Consider the following 15,037-nt stretch of genomic DNA (forward strand, 5'->3'; position numbering starts at 1 on the left):
AAACGGCATTTTGAAAGTTCCTCACCAACAATAAACACACTCTTGAGATACATGTGCTTGTGCATGTACACACACATCCTCAAAAATAAATTCATGCCAAAGAATGTACAGGGTAAATAGAAAAGAGAGGTGGGAACTATGAGCTGTTCAAAATACATCGAAAAACATCCTATTCAGATGCAGTGGGAGAGAGGTGTTATGTGGGCCCCTTCGGAGCCCAGCTGAAGCAGAGTAACAGGGTTTCTCCTGCTGACGTCAGCACAGTCCGTGTAAACTCCGCAGTCTCTAGGGAAGGAAACAGAGAGAGCAAAAAATAGCCAGAGAATGTAGAGAGAGCAGGCCACCTAGCAACCCCTCGTCCTGCTGCCATGGAGAGCAGAGGAGACAAACCTATAGGAGAAAGAAGCTGATGCAAACTCAGGGATTCCCTCATCTGGGGTTCACACCAGCCCACATCCCAGGAATCACCCCACGCACCGCGGGACTGCAGCAGTAATGAGATTCAATTACTGCAGATCCTTATGTAACCAGCGAGGGCCATACTTTCACATGAGATGCACACATTCAGTCATGCAAACACATGACGAATGCAGTGAAACACAAGCACCTTTCTGAAGGTAGAGTACAAACACAATGGCATTTGAGGTTTTTACTAGAAGATTACATGCCTTAAACATTCAAAAGAAGCTGCTATCTTGCACACAGAAAAGTAACATGTCATGTGAAGCTAATGTGTGCACTGACTGAAAGCGTTATTCATTATTTCACTTTCATTCTGCTTCATCATCTATTTGCACAGTGAATCTGGATTTAATTGGTATAGATAATTGCAATCATGCAACTTAAAATGTACACATTAACAGCGCTTTCCCACAACATTTTAAGTTAAAGAGAGCTAGTTAAATAAGACCTGAACTCAGTTCACCTGAGGAGGTAGTCATAGCAACAGTACACCAATCGAGTATTTGAAGGTAATTGTCAAAAACATAAATAGCCTACTGTCATCAATGAATTTCAGATTTGCACATTACCAGTATTCCACAAAAATCTTGATGAAGAAAAAAAGGGGTTGAAAAAGTTTAATTAGAAAAATGTTAAATTAGGTGCTAAATGAAAAATGAACGAATCCATTAGGGATGTAATTGCATTTTATTGAATAATAATTTAAGGTCAGTTAGTACACACTTAGCAGCAATCTCTTTCTTTGTCATTCTTTTAATATATTAAGAGCGTTGATAATTGGCACAAACAATATATTAATGTTGACTATTCTCTCACAGCTCAAATCTGTATGCAATAATACCAATTTCCAACACATTACAGAAAACATAAAAGAAAATATGTTCAGTTTGTCATGTCTCTTTCAGTGTGGGCCTTGGTGAATAAAAAAAGTCATTGTGAATTATATTTATGCAGATAACAAAAACTGAACAAAGGGGAGAAAGAAGCGAAAAACAGTATGGAACAAAGAAAGAATGAGAAGTGAGACTGACTTGTCATTTCTGTGTGAGTTGGCGAACATCAACCACACTAGCATTTAATTAAAAGAAAAAAAAAACTTATTTTTAAAAACCGAATTACTCAAGAGACACAGAAAATGTCAAGTTGCCAAACACTGAATTAAAAATCATGATGATAGTAAAGACAGCAATGTGTCATGACGACAAATCTGCATCTAAACAGATTAAACTAATCTGCTAATAATGTAGAGACTGACATATGTTCTGTAAAATGATCATCAGTCCTTCCCACACACAACTGTCCCCTTTTCTTCCTATACAAGCAAACAGCAAAGTCTCGTTTCTATACAAAAAAGGCAAAGACACAACCTTGTAAATTAAAACACCGCACAAATATGCACAAAACAGCACTTTTTACAAAAAAATAAAAAATGAAAAACATGTTTCTGTACATCTTACCCTACTAAAGTGAAAAACTAAATGTAAACTTCGAAAAAGAAAAATGTTCAACTTAAAAAGCCTATCAGAGTAAGGCAGACAATTTTGTACAGCCAATAATATTATTCAAATTAACATGTTCCGGCTAATTAATTTTAGCTATTTAACAAACTGATTTAAACACATTATAATTCAAAACCTCTCTCCACCCATGTGTAAAATCATTCAGTCTGACAGAAGAGCACTGCGCTCTTTTCCTGTACAGCAGCGCCCCCTACCAGCTCTCAGCAGTACTGCGTACTTCAAACCGCAGTTGAAGTCAAGATCAAATCCTTCAATTCACAACACAACTGCACACATCAGGATTTAGGGTTACATGCAGTTCCAAATCAACTTGAACTGAAACAGCTGACTTAAAATCATTACTCTTCCTTTACTGGCCAAAATGTGATTCTGTTTTCATCTTGCGCCATACCAAAACACCAGATGACACAATCCTGCCATCTCATCTACCACTTGGATAAATGTCTTATAAATGTTCAAAATGTGTGACATCACGCTTCACGAATGTAAAATTAGCTCAAGGGACAGCTTATTTGCTCTGAACGCCTCTAGCCGTGGCTGACAAAAGCGCTATTAACAGCAAGAGCGTTCGAGTGCCTGCAGCTTCCAGTAGACACCTGACCTCTCCGATCATGAATATTCACAACAAATCTCAGGCTCGGGATGTTCTGTGACCCGGAATGAGAACAGAGGTGCTCTGGGCGCCTCCAGAACTCTCTATGGACGCTGTGCTGTAAATCAAGTCTATTGCAATTTTTCTGTTCCCATTTCTTGTTCGTCCCATAGTGTGTGTCCTACTTGCTAAATAAAGTGAAATGGCCTCAATTATGGAAAACAAGCATGAAATCTGTGGTTATAAGGGATATACTGTGGGTTCAGTAGTGTTGATGTATGATCATGTGCAGGCACTGCTTTCTGATCTCATGCTTTACAGAGATGCCCTCTAATATTAAGGCCTACAGAGAATAAGACAAAACCCAGCCTTGCTTGAAACACACGCACAACACAATAAAATGAATGCATGAAGCCTGACGTCTTAACTTACTCACCACATTTTGCATCTTGCATGCATCTTATGTGGTTGTGTGAGTGTGTGTATCTGCAAGGGTCAGTATGTTTCTATAAAAGCGAAGAGCACTAATGTTAGTATGGGAAAGCATGTGAGCGTGTGTGTGTTGTCCAGGGATGGATAAACGCAATGTGACTCATGGTGATTCAGCATTGTTGTTGGCCGTGGCGGTGGCTTTCTTCTTTGGCGGTTTCTTCACTGTCTTGGTTGTCTACTACAGAAAAAAGCAGTATTAAATAAAAAAAAAAGAAAAAAAAAAAATAATAAAACCTTTTACGGTTATAACAAGACCTTATCGAGCAACTGGATGAACGCAATTCAGTGAAGACATGAGCGCACAATCAAAGGCTTGGAAAAAATGTGTAAACAGAAAATTAACAGGAATATCTCACTGATAACTACACTCATGAATTCAAGATAAAAATCACTAAATTGGACTTAAGTCCGGAGTTGAAAAACCTGGAACTGAACACCCTTTCACAAATCTGATTTTTGATTTGTCATTATGGGATGTTGACTGTAGACTGATATAAAGAAAAAAGAATAATTTAAAGCATTTTGGCACAAGGCTGAAAAAAAAAATGAAGGGGTCTGAATGTTTTCTGAATGCACTGTATTTCAAAGAAATCTTCAAGAGAGTTCTTGATTTGCTTGCATTAAGATTGGTAAACACATATGTGAGCATGGACCACAAAGTTCTTCAAGTTTCAATTTTCCGAAATTGAGATTTATACATCACCTGAAGGCTGAATAAATAAGCCTTCCATTGATGTATGATTTATTAGGATCGGACAATATTTGGCCGAGATACAGCTTTGTTTTTTTGAATATCTGGTGCAAAAACATCAAAATACTGAGAAAATCACCTTTGAATTTGTCCAAATGAATTCTTAACAATGCATATTACTAATCAAAAATTAAGTTTTGACATATTTACAGTAGGAAATTTACAAAATATCTTCATGGAACATGATCTTTACTTAATATCCTAATGATTTTTGGCATGAAAGAAAAATCGAAAATTTTGACCCATACAATGTTTTTTTGGCTATTGCTAAAAATATACCCCAGCGACTTAAAGGGATACTCCACCCCAAAATGAAAAAAAAAAGTTTTGTCATCAATCACTTACCCCCATGTCATTCCAAACCTGTAAAAGCTTTGTTCTTCTTCAAGGTTGTTGTTCTCGTTGATCTGATTGTTTCTACTGTTCTCATTTGTAAGTCGCTTTGGATAAAAGCGTCTGCTAAATGATTAAATGTAAATGTAAATGTCTTCAGAACACAATTTAAGATATTTTGGATGAAAACCGGGAGGCTTGAGCCTTGTGTCAAGGTCCATAAAAGGTATGAAAGTCATGGTCAGAATACTCCATCTGCCATCAGACATGCAATCTGGGTTATATGAAGCGATGGGAACACTTTTTGTAAGCGAAGAAAACAAAAATAACAACTTTATTCAACTATTCCTTTGTCAGCGGTCTCCTCTGTGTCTCTCCATATCACCGTATGCTGTGTATGCTCTTCTGTATCATCCGTGACACAAGGATACTCTGTTTTCTTTCAAATAAAAGCTAAATACACATATAAAGAGCGCATCCTTGTGGCGCAGCATGTGGTGATATGTTCCGAAGACAAACAAAGCTTTTACGGGTTTGGAACGACATGGGTGTAACTGGTTAATGACAAAGTTTTCATTTTGGGGTGGAGTATCCCTTAAAGACTGGTTTTGTGGTCCAGGGTCAAATATTATAAACTATTAGTGACAAAATAAGGTCAAATAAAACATCTACGCCGTATTTTCCTCAGTCTCATTTCAGCAGATGTATAGGCCGCTTTAATGGTGTTTATCATAGAATTTAATAGACAAAGAGCAGCATGAACATTGTGTTCAATGGAAGAAGAAAAAAACACGCATACAAATAATGCAAATAATCGATGATATTCTAGGTGTTTTAAACATTTCTGCTTTCCCGAACACTGACTCTTCCACACACAAGCGACAAATGCTGAAACAGCCCCAACTGTCACAACAAAACCATATGATTTAAATAATACAGTTTAAGATATTTGTCCGTTTTCTCATACACTCACCCTTGCCTGTTTTATAACACATTTTAATACTGTATACTTGAAAGTCTAAATACATGTTTCTTGCTTAATTAGACTGTGTGTCTATGAGTGAATAAATACATAAATACATTGTGTACCTCTGTCTTGGCAGCGACTGGTTTCTTGGCTGCTCTGACGCTTGCGGTGCGTTTAGGGGCCTTATCTGCTGCATCTTCATCTGAATGCTCCGTCCTGCTATCTGCCTGTTCCTCAGAGCGAGAGCTGTGCTGTGATTCAGTGTCAGCCGGTATGGGTGTGGCACGAACTGAAGACAATAACAGAGATGGACAAAATTCAAAAAAAAAAATTTAATTAAACCAAACAATACCACATCCATTGTCCCCAACATGAAAAACCTACACTAACATATTTTTCCCCAAACATCCATTGTTTCCCTTCCTGAAAAATCTATGCTAACATATTTTTCCCCAAATCCTTTGCCTGGTGTTACAGATCAGGCTATTTGCATGCCGCTCACGATCTCTGTGATGTAATTTTCTAATTTATTGTCAAAATTAATGCACAAAATAAACTTAGCAGGAAAAAAATAATTCAAATAGAGTGAGTTGATATTGACAGAAACATCACTACAATACAAAACACACAACACACCACACTAAATTCAAAGACAAAAATAAACATAAATTATAATGGTTTTAAGTGAAGGTTGTTTTAGAGTCACTTAAATTAGAAGTTAGAATTTTTTTTGTGTTCTGTAACAGGCCTATAAAATCAAATTAAATATATAAATTAAATAAAACAATTAAATTAAAAGTTAATAATTAAAAATTAAAAATTAAAAATTAAAAATTAAAAATTAAATTAAATTAAATTAAATTAAATTAAATTAAACAAAATTAAATTAAATTAAATTAAATTATAAAAATGTTAGGTTTGATATAATTACAGAAAAAAGTGTGATTTGTTTAATTATTTTTTTTTTCAATTGATCAACATCACTACAAAATATCAATTAAGCAATATTATGAAATTTGTTCTATGATAAAAAAGGGCAGTATAGACCATGGCCTGTTTAGGGCAGTGTCTGTTACGAACCACATTAAGAGGTCACGTGAATGAACGAAAATGAATCAAATACAAGCATAAAATTTGTCTTGTCACTGGCTCTCTGAATAGACTCTATCTGGCATTTAAAGCTTGCCAAAACTCATTCAAAGCCTGAAACACAAAGACTTCTTTATAAAAGCCTTTTGCTTGTCCATTCACAATGTATCTTCGACGCTCTGTAATTCAATGAAGGAGCTCTGTGGGCTAATAAAATCACTACATGTCTGATTATTGAAATCATGACCTCTGTGGAACTCTGAATGATTCTCTCACAGACTTTCTTTGTGTTTGCTGTAAAGGCTTACAGGGGGTCACAACCTTCAGCGACTTGCGAGTCTCATGACGTCACAGTATTTGACGAGGCCAAACTCTGCACAGTACCAAACTGCTCGAATGAGCACTGAAACTCATCCAACAAATGGAAAGCAGTGTGCAGTTGCGTACGAACAAACCCCAGCAGACTGACCCCTCCTCTCTCTCTCTCTCTCAGCCAGTAGGCAGCTGAATCACATCAGCATCAGCATTAGAAACAGGCTGAGACAATGGCCGCCTGCAGAGCGGCTTTCAATGAGTCAGCAAACACACACACACACACACCTCACTGACCTGCTTGTGTGTGTTTGAACAAAAAAAACAATTATAAAAATAAAAATTAACCAAAGTGATATGTCTCTATATATACACAGATAAAAAAAAAAGATTTACTTTGGTTTCTTCCCTTTGGTTACATACCAACATTTTTCAAGCCGTACTTGTCTGCAATTGTATGCAGAGGATCAGATTTAGGAAGTCACAGCTGTTAGTAAATAGGGTTGTTGAAACCAAACACTCATTATGTGAACACGGCCTATAAAGTTAGATTCTGTTAGGACCGTAGCCGTGTGTGTTACCTGTGCGCGTGACTGTTTTAGCCCGAGGTAGCGTGGCTGCAGTGTGTGTGTCGTCTGCACCGTCCAGCTGCAGCTCGTCTTCGTTCTGAATCAGAGTCAGATCCTGCATGCTGAAACTGCGCAGCTTCTCTGATAACACACCCTGACCCTGCAGTTCAATGATACAAAAGACTCAAATATTACAAATGCATTATCTTATTCAAGGCACAGAACAATTATACTGTACTTGTACATATGACAATAAAGTTCTTTGCTAAACACAGTTTGAATAGAAGACAAATGTGTATTGAACAGTGACCCTGCTCTACACTACGCAAAATATGATTAGATATGTTTCTTTCTTAACTTTACACAATATGCAAAAAAAAAAAAAAAAAAAAAAAAAAAAAAAAACACTGCTCTTTACAAAAGCAGCTAGGGTTCTCAGTAATAAGGATTTTTTATGCTGGACCAGTAGGTCATAACTTTACTCACCCATTTGTTTTTATTCTACAAACCCGATTCCAAAAAAGTTGGGACACTGTACAAATTGTGAATAAAAACAGAATGCAATGATGTGGAAGTTTCCAAATTTCAATATTTTATTCAGAATACAACATAGATGACATATCTAATGTTTAAAAAATGAGAAAATGTATAATTTTAAGGGAAAAAATAAGTTGATTTTAAATTTTTATGGCATCAACACATCTCAAAAAAAGTTGGGACAAGGCCATGTTTACCACTGTGTGGCATCCCCATTTCTTTTTATAACAGTCTGCAAACGTCTGGGGACTGAGGAGACAAGTTGCTCAAGTTTAGGAATAGGAATGTTGTCCCATTCTTGTCTAATACAGGCTTCTAGTTGCTCAACTGTCTTAGGTCTTCTTTGTCACATCTTCCTCTTTATGATGCACCAAAAATATTTGCTTGTATGGGTGAAAGATCTGGACTGCAGGCTGGCCATTTCAGTACCCGGATCCTTCTTCTACACAGCCATGATGTTGTAATTGATGCAGTATGTGGTCTGGCATTGCCATGTAGGAAAATGCAAGGTCTTTCATGAAAGAGACGACGTCTGGATGGGAGCATATGTTGTTCTAGAACTTGGATATACCTTTCAGCATTGATGGTGTCTTTCCAGATGTGTAAGCTGCCCATGCCACACGCACTCATGCAACCCCATACCATCAGAGATGCAAGCTTCTGAACTGAGCGCTGATAACAACTTGGGTTGTCCTTGTCCTCTTTAGTCCGGATGACATGACTTCCCAGTTTTCCAAAAAGAACTTCAAATTTTGATTCGTCTGACCACATAACAGTTTTCCACTTTGCCACAGTCCATTTTAAATGACCCTTGGCCCAGAGAAAACGCCTGCGCTTCTGGATCATGTTTAGATATGGCTTCTTTTTTGACTTATAGAGTTTTAAGCCGGCAACGGCGAATGGCACGGTGGATTGTGTTCACCAACAATGTTTTCTGGAAGTATTCCTGAGCCCATGTTGTGATTTCCATTACAGTAGCATTCCTGTATGTGATGCAGTGCCGTCTAAGGGCCTGAAGATCACAGGCATCCAGTATGGTTTTCCAGCCTTGACCCTTACGCACAGAGATTGTTCCATATTCTCTGAATCTTTGGATGATATTATGCACTGTATATGATGATAACTTCAAACTCTTTGCAGTTTTTCTCTGAGAAACTCCTTTCTGATATTGCTCCACTATTTTTCACCGCAGCATTGGGGGAATTGGTGATCCTCTGCCCATCTTGACTTCCGAGAGACACTGCCACTCTGAGAGGCTCTTTTTATCCCCAGTCATGTTGCCAATTGACCTAATAAGTTGCAAATTGGTCCTCCAGCTGTTATGTGTACATTTAACTTTTCCGGCCTCTTATTACCACCCCCAACTTTTTTGGAATGTGTAGCACCCATCAAAAAAAAAAAAATCAAACAATATTCATCACAACACAAAAAAAAACCTCAAACACAACATTTGATGTTATTTATATTCTATTGTGAATAAAATATAAGTTTATGAGATTTGTAAATTATTCCATTCCTTTTTTACTCACAATTTGTACAGTGTCCCAACTTTTTTGGAATCGGGTTTGTATTTTCCAGTTAATTAAATAATATATACAGGGGTGCACATAAGTGGTCCGCAGGTCCGTATGCACGACCAAAATAAAAAATGCGCTATATAAATAAGTTCTGACAGCGCTTTTGCGTACTGACAAGGTTGACACCTGTTAATACACAATTACCATTTTAGATCGACAAACTGTAATATATAAGATTTCTTTTCAAACTGAAAGCATAAATCTAGGCCATCCCATGCCGTTTTCAAAGCACAATGCAAAACTGTGACATTCATTCACTGACGCTCTTTAATCAGCAGCGGCGCTAAATCCATAAGCACATATATTTACTTGCTGGCAACCCGCCAAAATAAAAGCCTGCTGATTTTAAGTTTGAAAATGAGGAAAACGCTTTTATTTATTTATTTATTTTTAGAGACTTTTATCCAAAGCAATTTACAATTGGGGAATACATGAAGTGATTCTTCTTAAAGAGGCAACCAAAGAAAGTAGTAGTAAATATTAGCATTTTATTTTTAAGTTTACTATAAAATAATTGTATTTGTATTTAATACTAGGCCTACCTTTTATTTTTAATAATATTATCACACATTATTATTTAGTTTATTATTTTATTTAAAAAAAAAACTAAATAAATAAAGTGCAATAATATTATAACTATTTTTTTTTTTTATAGTTTTATTTAATGGGTCTCGCTATATGCAGTGTGAGGACCAAACCAAATCTCCAGGTTCTCTTATGAGAACCAGGCTGAAAAAATTATGTGCACCCCTGAATATAAGAATGTATTATTTTTTAAGAAAAACTGGCCCCAGGACCATCCGACTCCTTTGAGCCGTGACCCACAGATGCACACTTCATCTAAAACACAGTGATTTCACCTTTGTGGCTGCTGTGACTGCAGCAATATCTACAACTCTCATCCCAAACCTCACGCAAGGGCTAATCACTCATCAATTTCCTGTAACACACACATACATTAAAAAATCAAAAAAATCCAATATCAAAAACAATATTACAATATTATAATTAATATCAATAGTTTTAATTGAATCTTTACATTATCTTTATCAAACATGAGGTGCAGCACAATTTGTACCTTTTCTTTATTGGAAAGTGTGGGGTGCACAAACTTGCGGTACAGCACACTGGAGCCCTTGGTGTACGGGGACAACAGCCAGATAACAAAGGCAATCTTCAGCTCAAAATAAAATGGAAACCTGGAAAATGGGAGGTCAAGATTTAACAATTAATACAATAAAAGCTAGATTAAATTAATAATCATTAATAACTATAGGGATGAAAATGACCATGGCATCACTCTTAAAAAAAAACGTTTTAAGTAGTAAATTATCTTCAGAATGATGGTCAATTTGTGAAAAATCAAAATGTATATAACGTGATTCATATTCATATTTCTGAAATAGTCTAACAGTATTAACAGCTGACTGACCAAGAGAGAAGCATATCTGTGATCGTTTCTGCTGTCGAAAATAACGCAAACACTATCCAGTACATCATCCATTTCACCTGAGGATGGAAACACACACAGATGTTATAATCAAGCTCGTGTGCACATGACATCAGCACGCATCAGGTCACATGTTCTTGCTGAATATAGACTTGTGTGTTATGCATGACTGCCTTATGAAAAAACAGTCACCACTGCACTGCATTGCCAGTTATATCTCCATCTTTACTGCCAATAAGATTCATATCCAACTAATTATCAAATGACACATAACTTAGGTCATCTAAAACTGCATGTGCATTTATAGATTCAGCTCCAAAAAGGTTATAAAATGCCCAAAGTGTTTTTACTAAACATTCGACGAGTCCTCTGCTCAATCTGACGTGTGTTGCAGCCTGGAATTAAACCAAGCCATGCTGGTTTAATTCCAGCCTGGTTTCTCCATTTCTGTCACCGATGGGAGTTGGGAACGCTTAATTTCTAGCAATATTGCTGTCTTGATTGCACAGATACTATTTGAACTGAACTGAGCTGGACGATGACATCACTGAATCAATGATAAACTGACTTCAACTGAAAAATTTACTGTTTACTATTGTCCTCTTGCATTATCGACACACTATTTTCCTGTTTAGATACTTACAAGCAAATAATGCTTTTAGACAATCTCTAGTTTTAAACACTATTGGACATTAATACTAACATACTCCACTACAACATTACTCACAAAATCCTTTACACAATACATATTCAGAGCAATTTGAAGCCATTCTGAAATACTCACATACTCCTTGACGTTTTTCGTCTTCACAGCCTTATAAGAGGAATAGGCTGGGTAGAGGGTCCCGAAGGCCAGGCTGCAGAGAGAAAAGACTCCTATTAAACACACAGCCCAGCAGACACTGACAAGCTCATCTTTCCATTACACCAGCTCACTTCAGCATCTACAATTTCACTTGCACCATTACCTCAAGGTAAAGAACACAAATACCTATTTAAGTGTCAAAGGTAGGATAGGTATCTCAGGTTCATTTCAAATCCAACCAGAAGAGAAATTAATCAGTTTATGAATCACACATCCAATATACTGGTGGCTGATCAAAATAGTCAGACGTGTACTTCAGTGAAAAGCAAACCCATAAAACTTATCCCAGTCAACACTAGCCCTACTGTGCACACACACAATCATGCTTGATGACGTTACTGAAAGCAAACACTCTGAATCTGAGAGCCATTAAAAGTGAACCATTTATGAAAGGAAGTCGGAGACCTTGGAGACGGATGTACACACAAAGGGACCAGATTAGACGCAGATGCCCTGCATGTGCAGCATGCACTCAGACACGTGCTCGCGTTCACTCGCGCTCCCACACACACAAACATGCCGTTTTGTGCTGATGTGACAAAAGCTGAACGTTCTGCAATGGCAGATCCAGCAGACGATGTCAGGATACGGGACAGACCGCACCTACCCACTGCATGTGCTGCAGACAGCTGGCATGAGTGCGTCCCCATCACTCTGTGGCTTCAGGCAAGACACTACAACACCATAGTTTTTTCATGGACTTTTTAGCCTATTTGGCTTTCCATAAAGTACTGTATTAGACTAGTAGGAAAAAACAAGGGGTTGTTTATACACCCGATTTTATACAGCTTTTTTTTTTCTGGCTGATTTATGGAGTGATGAAATTAGATCAAAAATGTCCTTGACTCATTTTAAACCCGGCTTTATTCAATGTTCAGATTTCTGTTCTGGAAATGGAACCATTTCAGGAACCTTTTAAAACAAGAAAATGTTTGCAATTCTTAATTAATCAACTGGGGAAGTAGAGTAATATCTAAGAATTGATTTTTTTTACTCCCTTATGGGGCATCTTGCCTTTAAAACATGGTTGTATTTATAGTTCATATGATGCGTTCTACTCTATAAATGCATAAGTTCATATAGACTGTGCACTGTGTTTAATGCATAATGAAGCATGAGGACAACGAGGCAGTCTGGCGCATGGCAGACCACATGCCCGCTGTCCCATTTGTTAGCCCGAATCCCATAATGCATCTGCTCACCACAGTTAAAGCCACAACAAAGAGCATTCCATGAGATTCAGCAAAATCACGATAACGATACCTGATGTTTGTATCTAAATGCCAAGATCCAGTCATAAGAACGAATTCAACCTCTCCCGGTCTTTGTAATAATATGACCTGCACATGCATTGTGGAGCAAGGCCTGAGTGTTTGATGTAATCGATGAATCAGGAAGACTCGGTGTGGTGTGATCCAATGCGATTTAAAGTCAGCTGACTGTAAATCCCACTAGGAACCCATATGAGACCCAAATGTGTGAGTCATAAAGACCAGACTGGCCTCCATTGCATAACATTACCAGAAGGGACAAATCAGCTAAGCAGGTAGCCCTTCTTACAGAAAAAAACCCTCATCAACACATCTCAGAAGTCTCTGATAACAGTTTGTGATTTAAAAATGGACATTTGAAAGTATGACATCAGCATATAGGCCTAGAGGAGATGATGTGATAGGTGTAATATACACAACAGCTGGCATGTTGAAAATTAATTCCATTCTCTATTAAAGTGTTGGGTACAATAAGACACAATATCATACACAGGGCATTTTGCTCTAGGTGAAAATCATGCACACAACAAGCAACCCTCGTCTGGATACAGTCATCGCTTTGTTTTATTAATTTAACCGTTTATGTGATAGTTAGAGTAGTCGAATAAATGTGAATATTAAAGGATTTCAATGAAAAAAAATGAGCAGAAATATTTTCTCATTCCATTGAAAAGCGTCATGTATCCGCAGCAACACACACACACACACACACACACACACACACACACACACTCACACCACCATCCGCGAAATGATCCACGACACCATCTTGATCTCTGCGAGGACTTTTCCTTATTTGAGTCGATTGTTCAGCATCTCCATTCCGACCGTGATGCTGAATAGATCTCGTGTGTCTGTGTGTCTCAGTGTAACAGTGAGGATGACGAGGAGCCGCTGCATATGCGCTCAGTCAGTCAGCCCGCGTCTCTTAAAGGGACAGTGACATCTTTACGCCTGCTCCAGTTATTAGAAAACAAACATTCATTTATATGTTTCATTGCTGCCCTGACAAATATTTGACATGGTATCCATAGCTTCCGCCATGGATACTTATTGTTACTAATGTAAACTTTGCACCAAATGTATCTTTTGAAAGATAGTCGTGTCATATGTAGGCTATAATTCAAAGGTTTTCATTTGCAGCACAACATTTATATAAGTCCAGAAGTATTTATCGTTAGGCTTTTTTATGTTTTACTATGTGTGGCCTGCTGACTTTTAAAACTGTTTTTGTGTGAACTGTTGGGTTTACACTTATGTTCAATGTTTTGTAGAGATGAAACTACAAAACGCTTTAATAAATATATTGTCAACTAAAAAAGCTAAAAGTAGTGTTTTTTTATATATATATAATTTTGAATAATTAACAAAAGGTGCTCAAACTCTTATATTGGCTGATGGTGGCCTTGTTTTTCGAGATACTGCTGCTGCTGTTCATATATTAAAAATATTTATATATAATATAAATTATATGAATATAAATATATACATGGAAAATTTTCTAAATATATACTGTATACGTGTGTGTTTATTTATGTATGCATAATAAATATACACAGTACACACACACACATATATTATGTAAAGAAATAATCTTATTTTGAATGCGATTAATCGCGATTAATCGTTTGACCGCATCGTTAACCATTCATTCTGCTCTAAGCCTCTTGTTTTACCAGTTTATATTTATCACTATGAATGTTAATTTGAGAAAACTATGTGACACTTCTTTTACAATTTGGGCGCCATTAGCACTTTAAAAGGAGGTATGCAAGAAAGAATTATGGGTCCCCTCCAAGGAAACAAACAATCACAGGATTTAAAGGGGATAAGAGAGTAAAGAAAATAGTAAAAACTAGAATTTATTGAGAAGCAATTAAACTATTTGCAAATAATATCTTTATTTTGAAATATACACACATTCACTCTTAATCATATATCTAATACGCCAAAAATTGCTCAGTTAATGTTTCTTTTTTCATCACATTCAGTTATGAAATACATGAATCATGTAAATTATATATTTTATATTCAAAATGGCAAAATGTTTATTTACTGTAACACAGTACTACTTTCCACCAACCCACCTTGAAGGCGTTGCCCTAAACCTTCAGTTCTAATTTAAACTAAAGTACACAGTCCCCCTATAACCCCAGGTTGTGCACATGAAGCCAGTTACCCGTGTAACCAGGGCCCATGAAGAGACGCTCCATATTCATAGCCAATCTCAGTGACGTCACACTGACAAGA

General features: G+C 36.9%; 1 protein-coding gene across 1 annotated transcript; it reads right to left on the reverse strand.

Annotated features, from left to right (window-relative positions):
• Positions 1-1,130: 1,130 nt before the first annotated feature.
• reep2 (receptor accessory protein 2) lies at positions 1,131-13,690 on the reverse strand. The gene is given in 9 exon segments (XM_019088043.2): positions 1,131-3,241; positions 5,240-5,406; positions 7,100-7,247; positions 10,062-10,114; positions 10,117-10,141; positions 10,280-10,400; positions 10,634-10,710; positions 11,436-11,508; positions 13,524-13,690. Coding segments are annotated over 9 exon segments (771 nt in total). The 5' UTR covers positions 13,556-13,690; the 3' UTR covers positions 1,131-3,166.
• Between the last annotated feature and the right edge of the window lie 1,347 nt (positions 13,691-15,037).

This window comes from Cyprinus carpio, chromosome A14, assembly GCF_018340385.1.
Source record: "Cyprinus carpio isolate SPL01 chromosome A14, ASM1834038v1, whole genome shotgun sequence".
NCBI classification, from domain to species: Eukaryota; Metazoa; Chordata; class Actinopteri; order Cypriniformes; family Cyprinidae; genus Cyprinus; species Cyprinus carpio.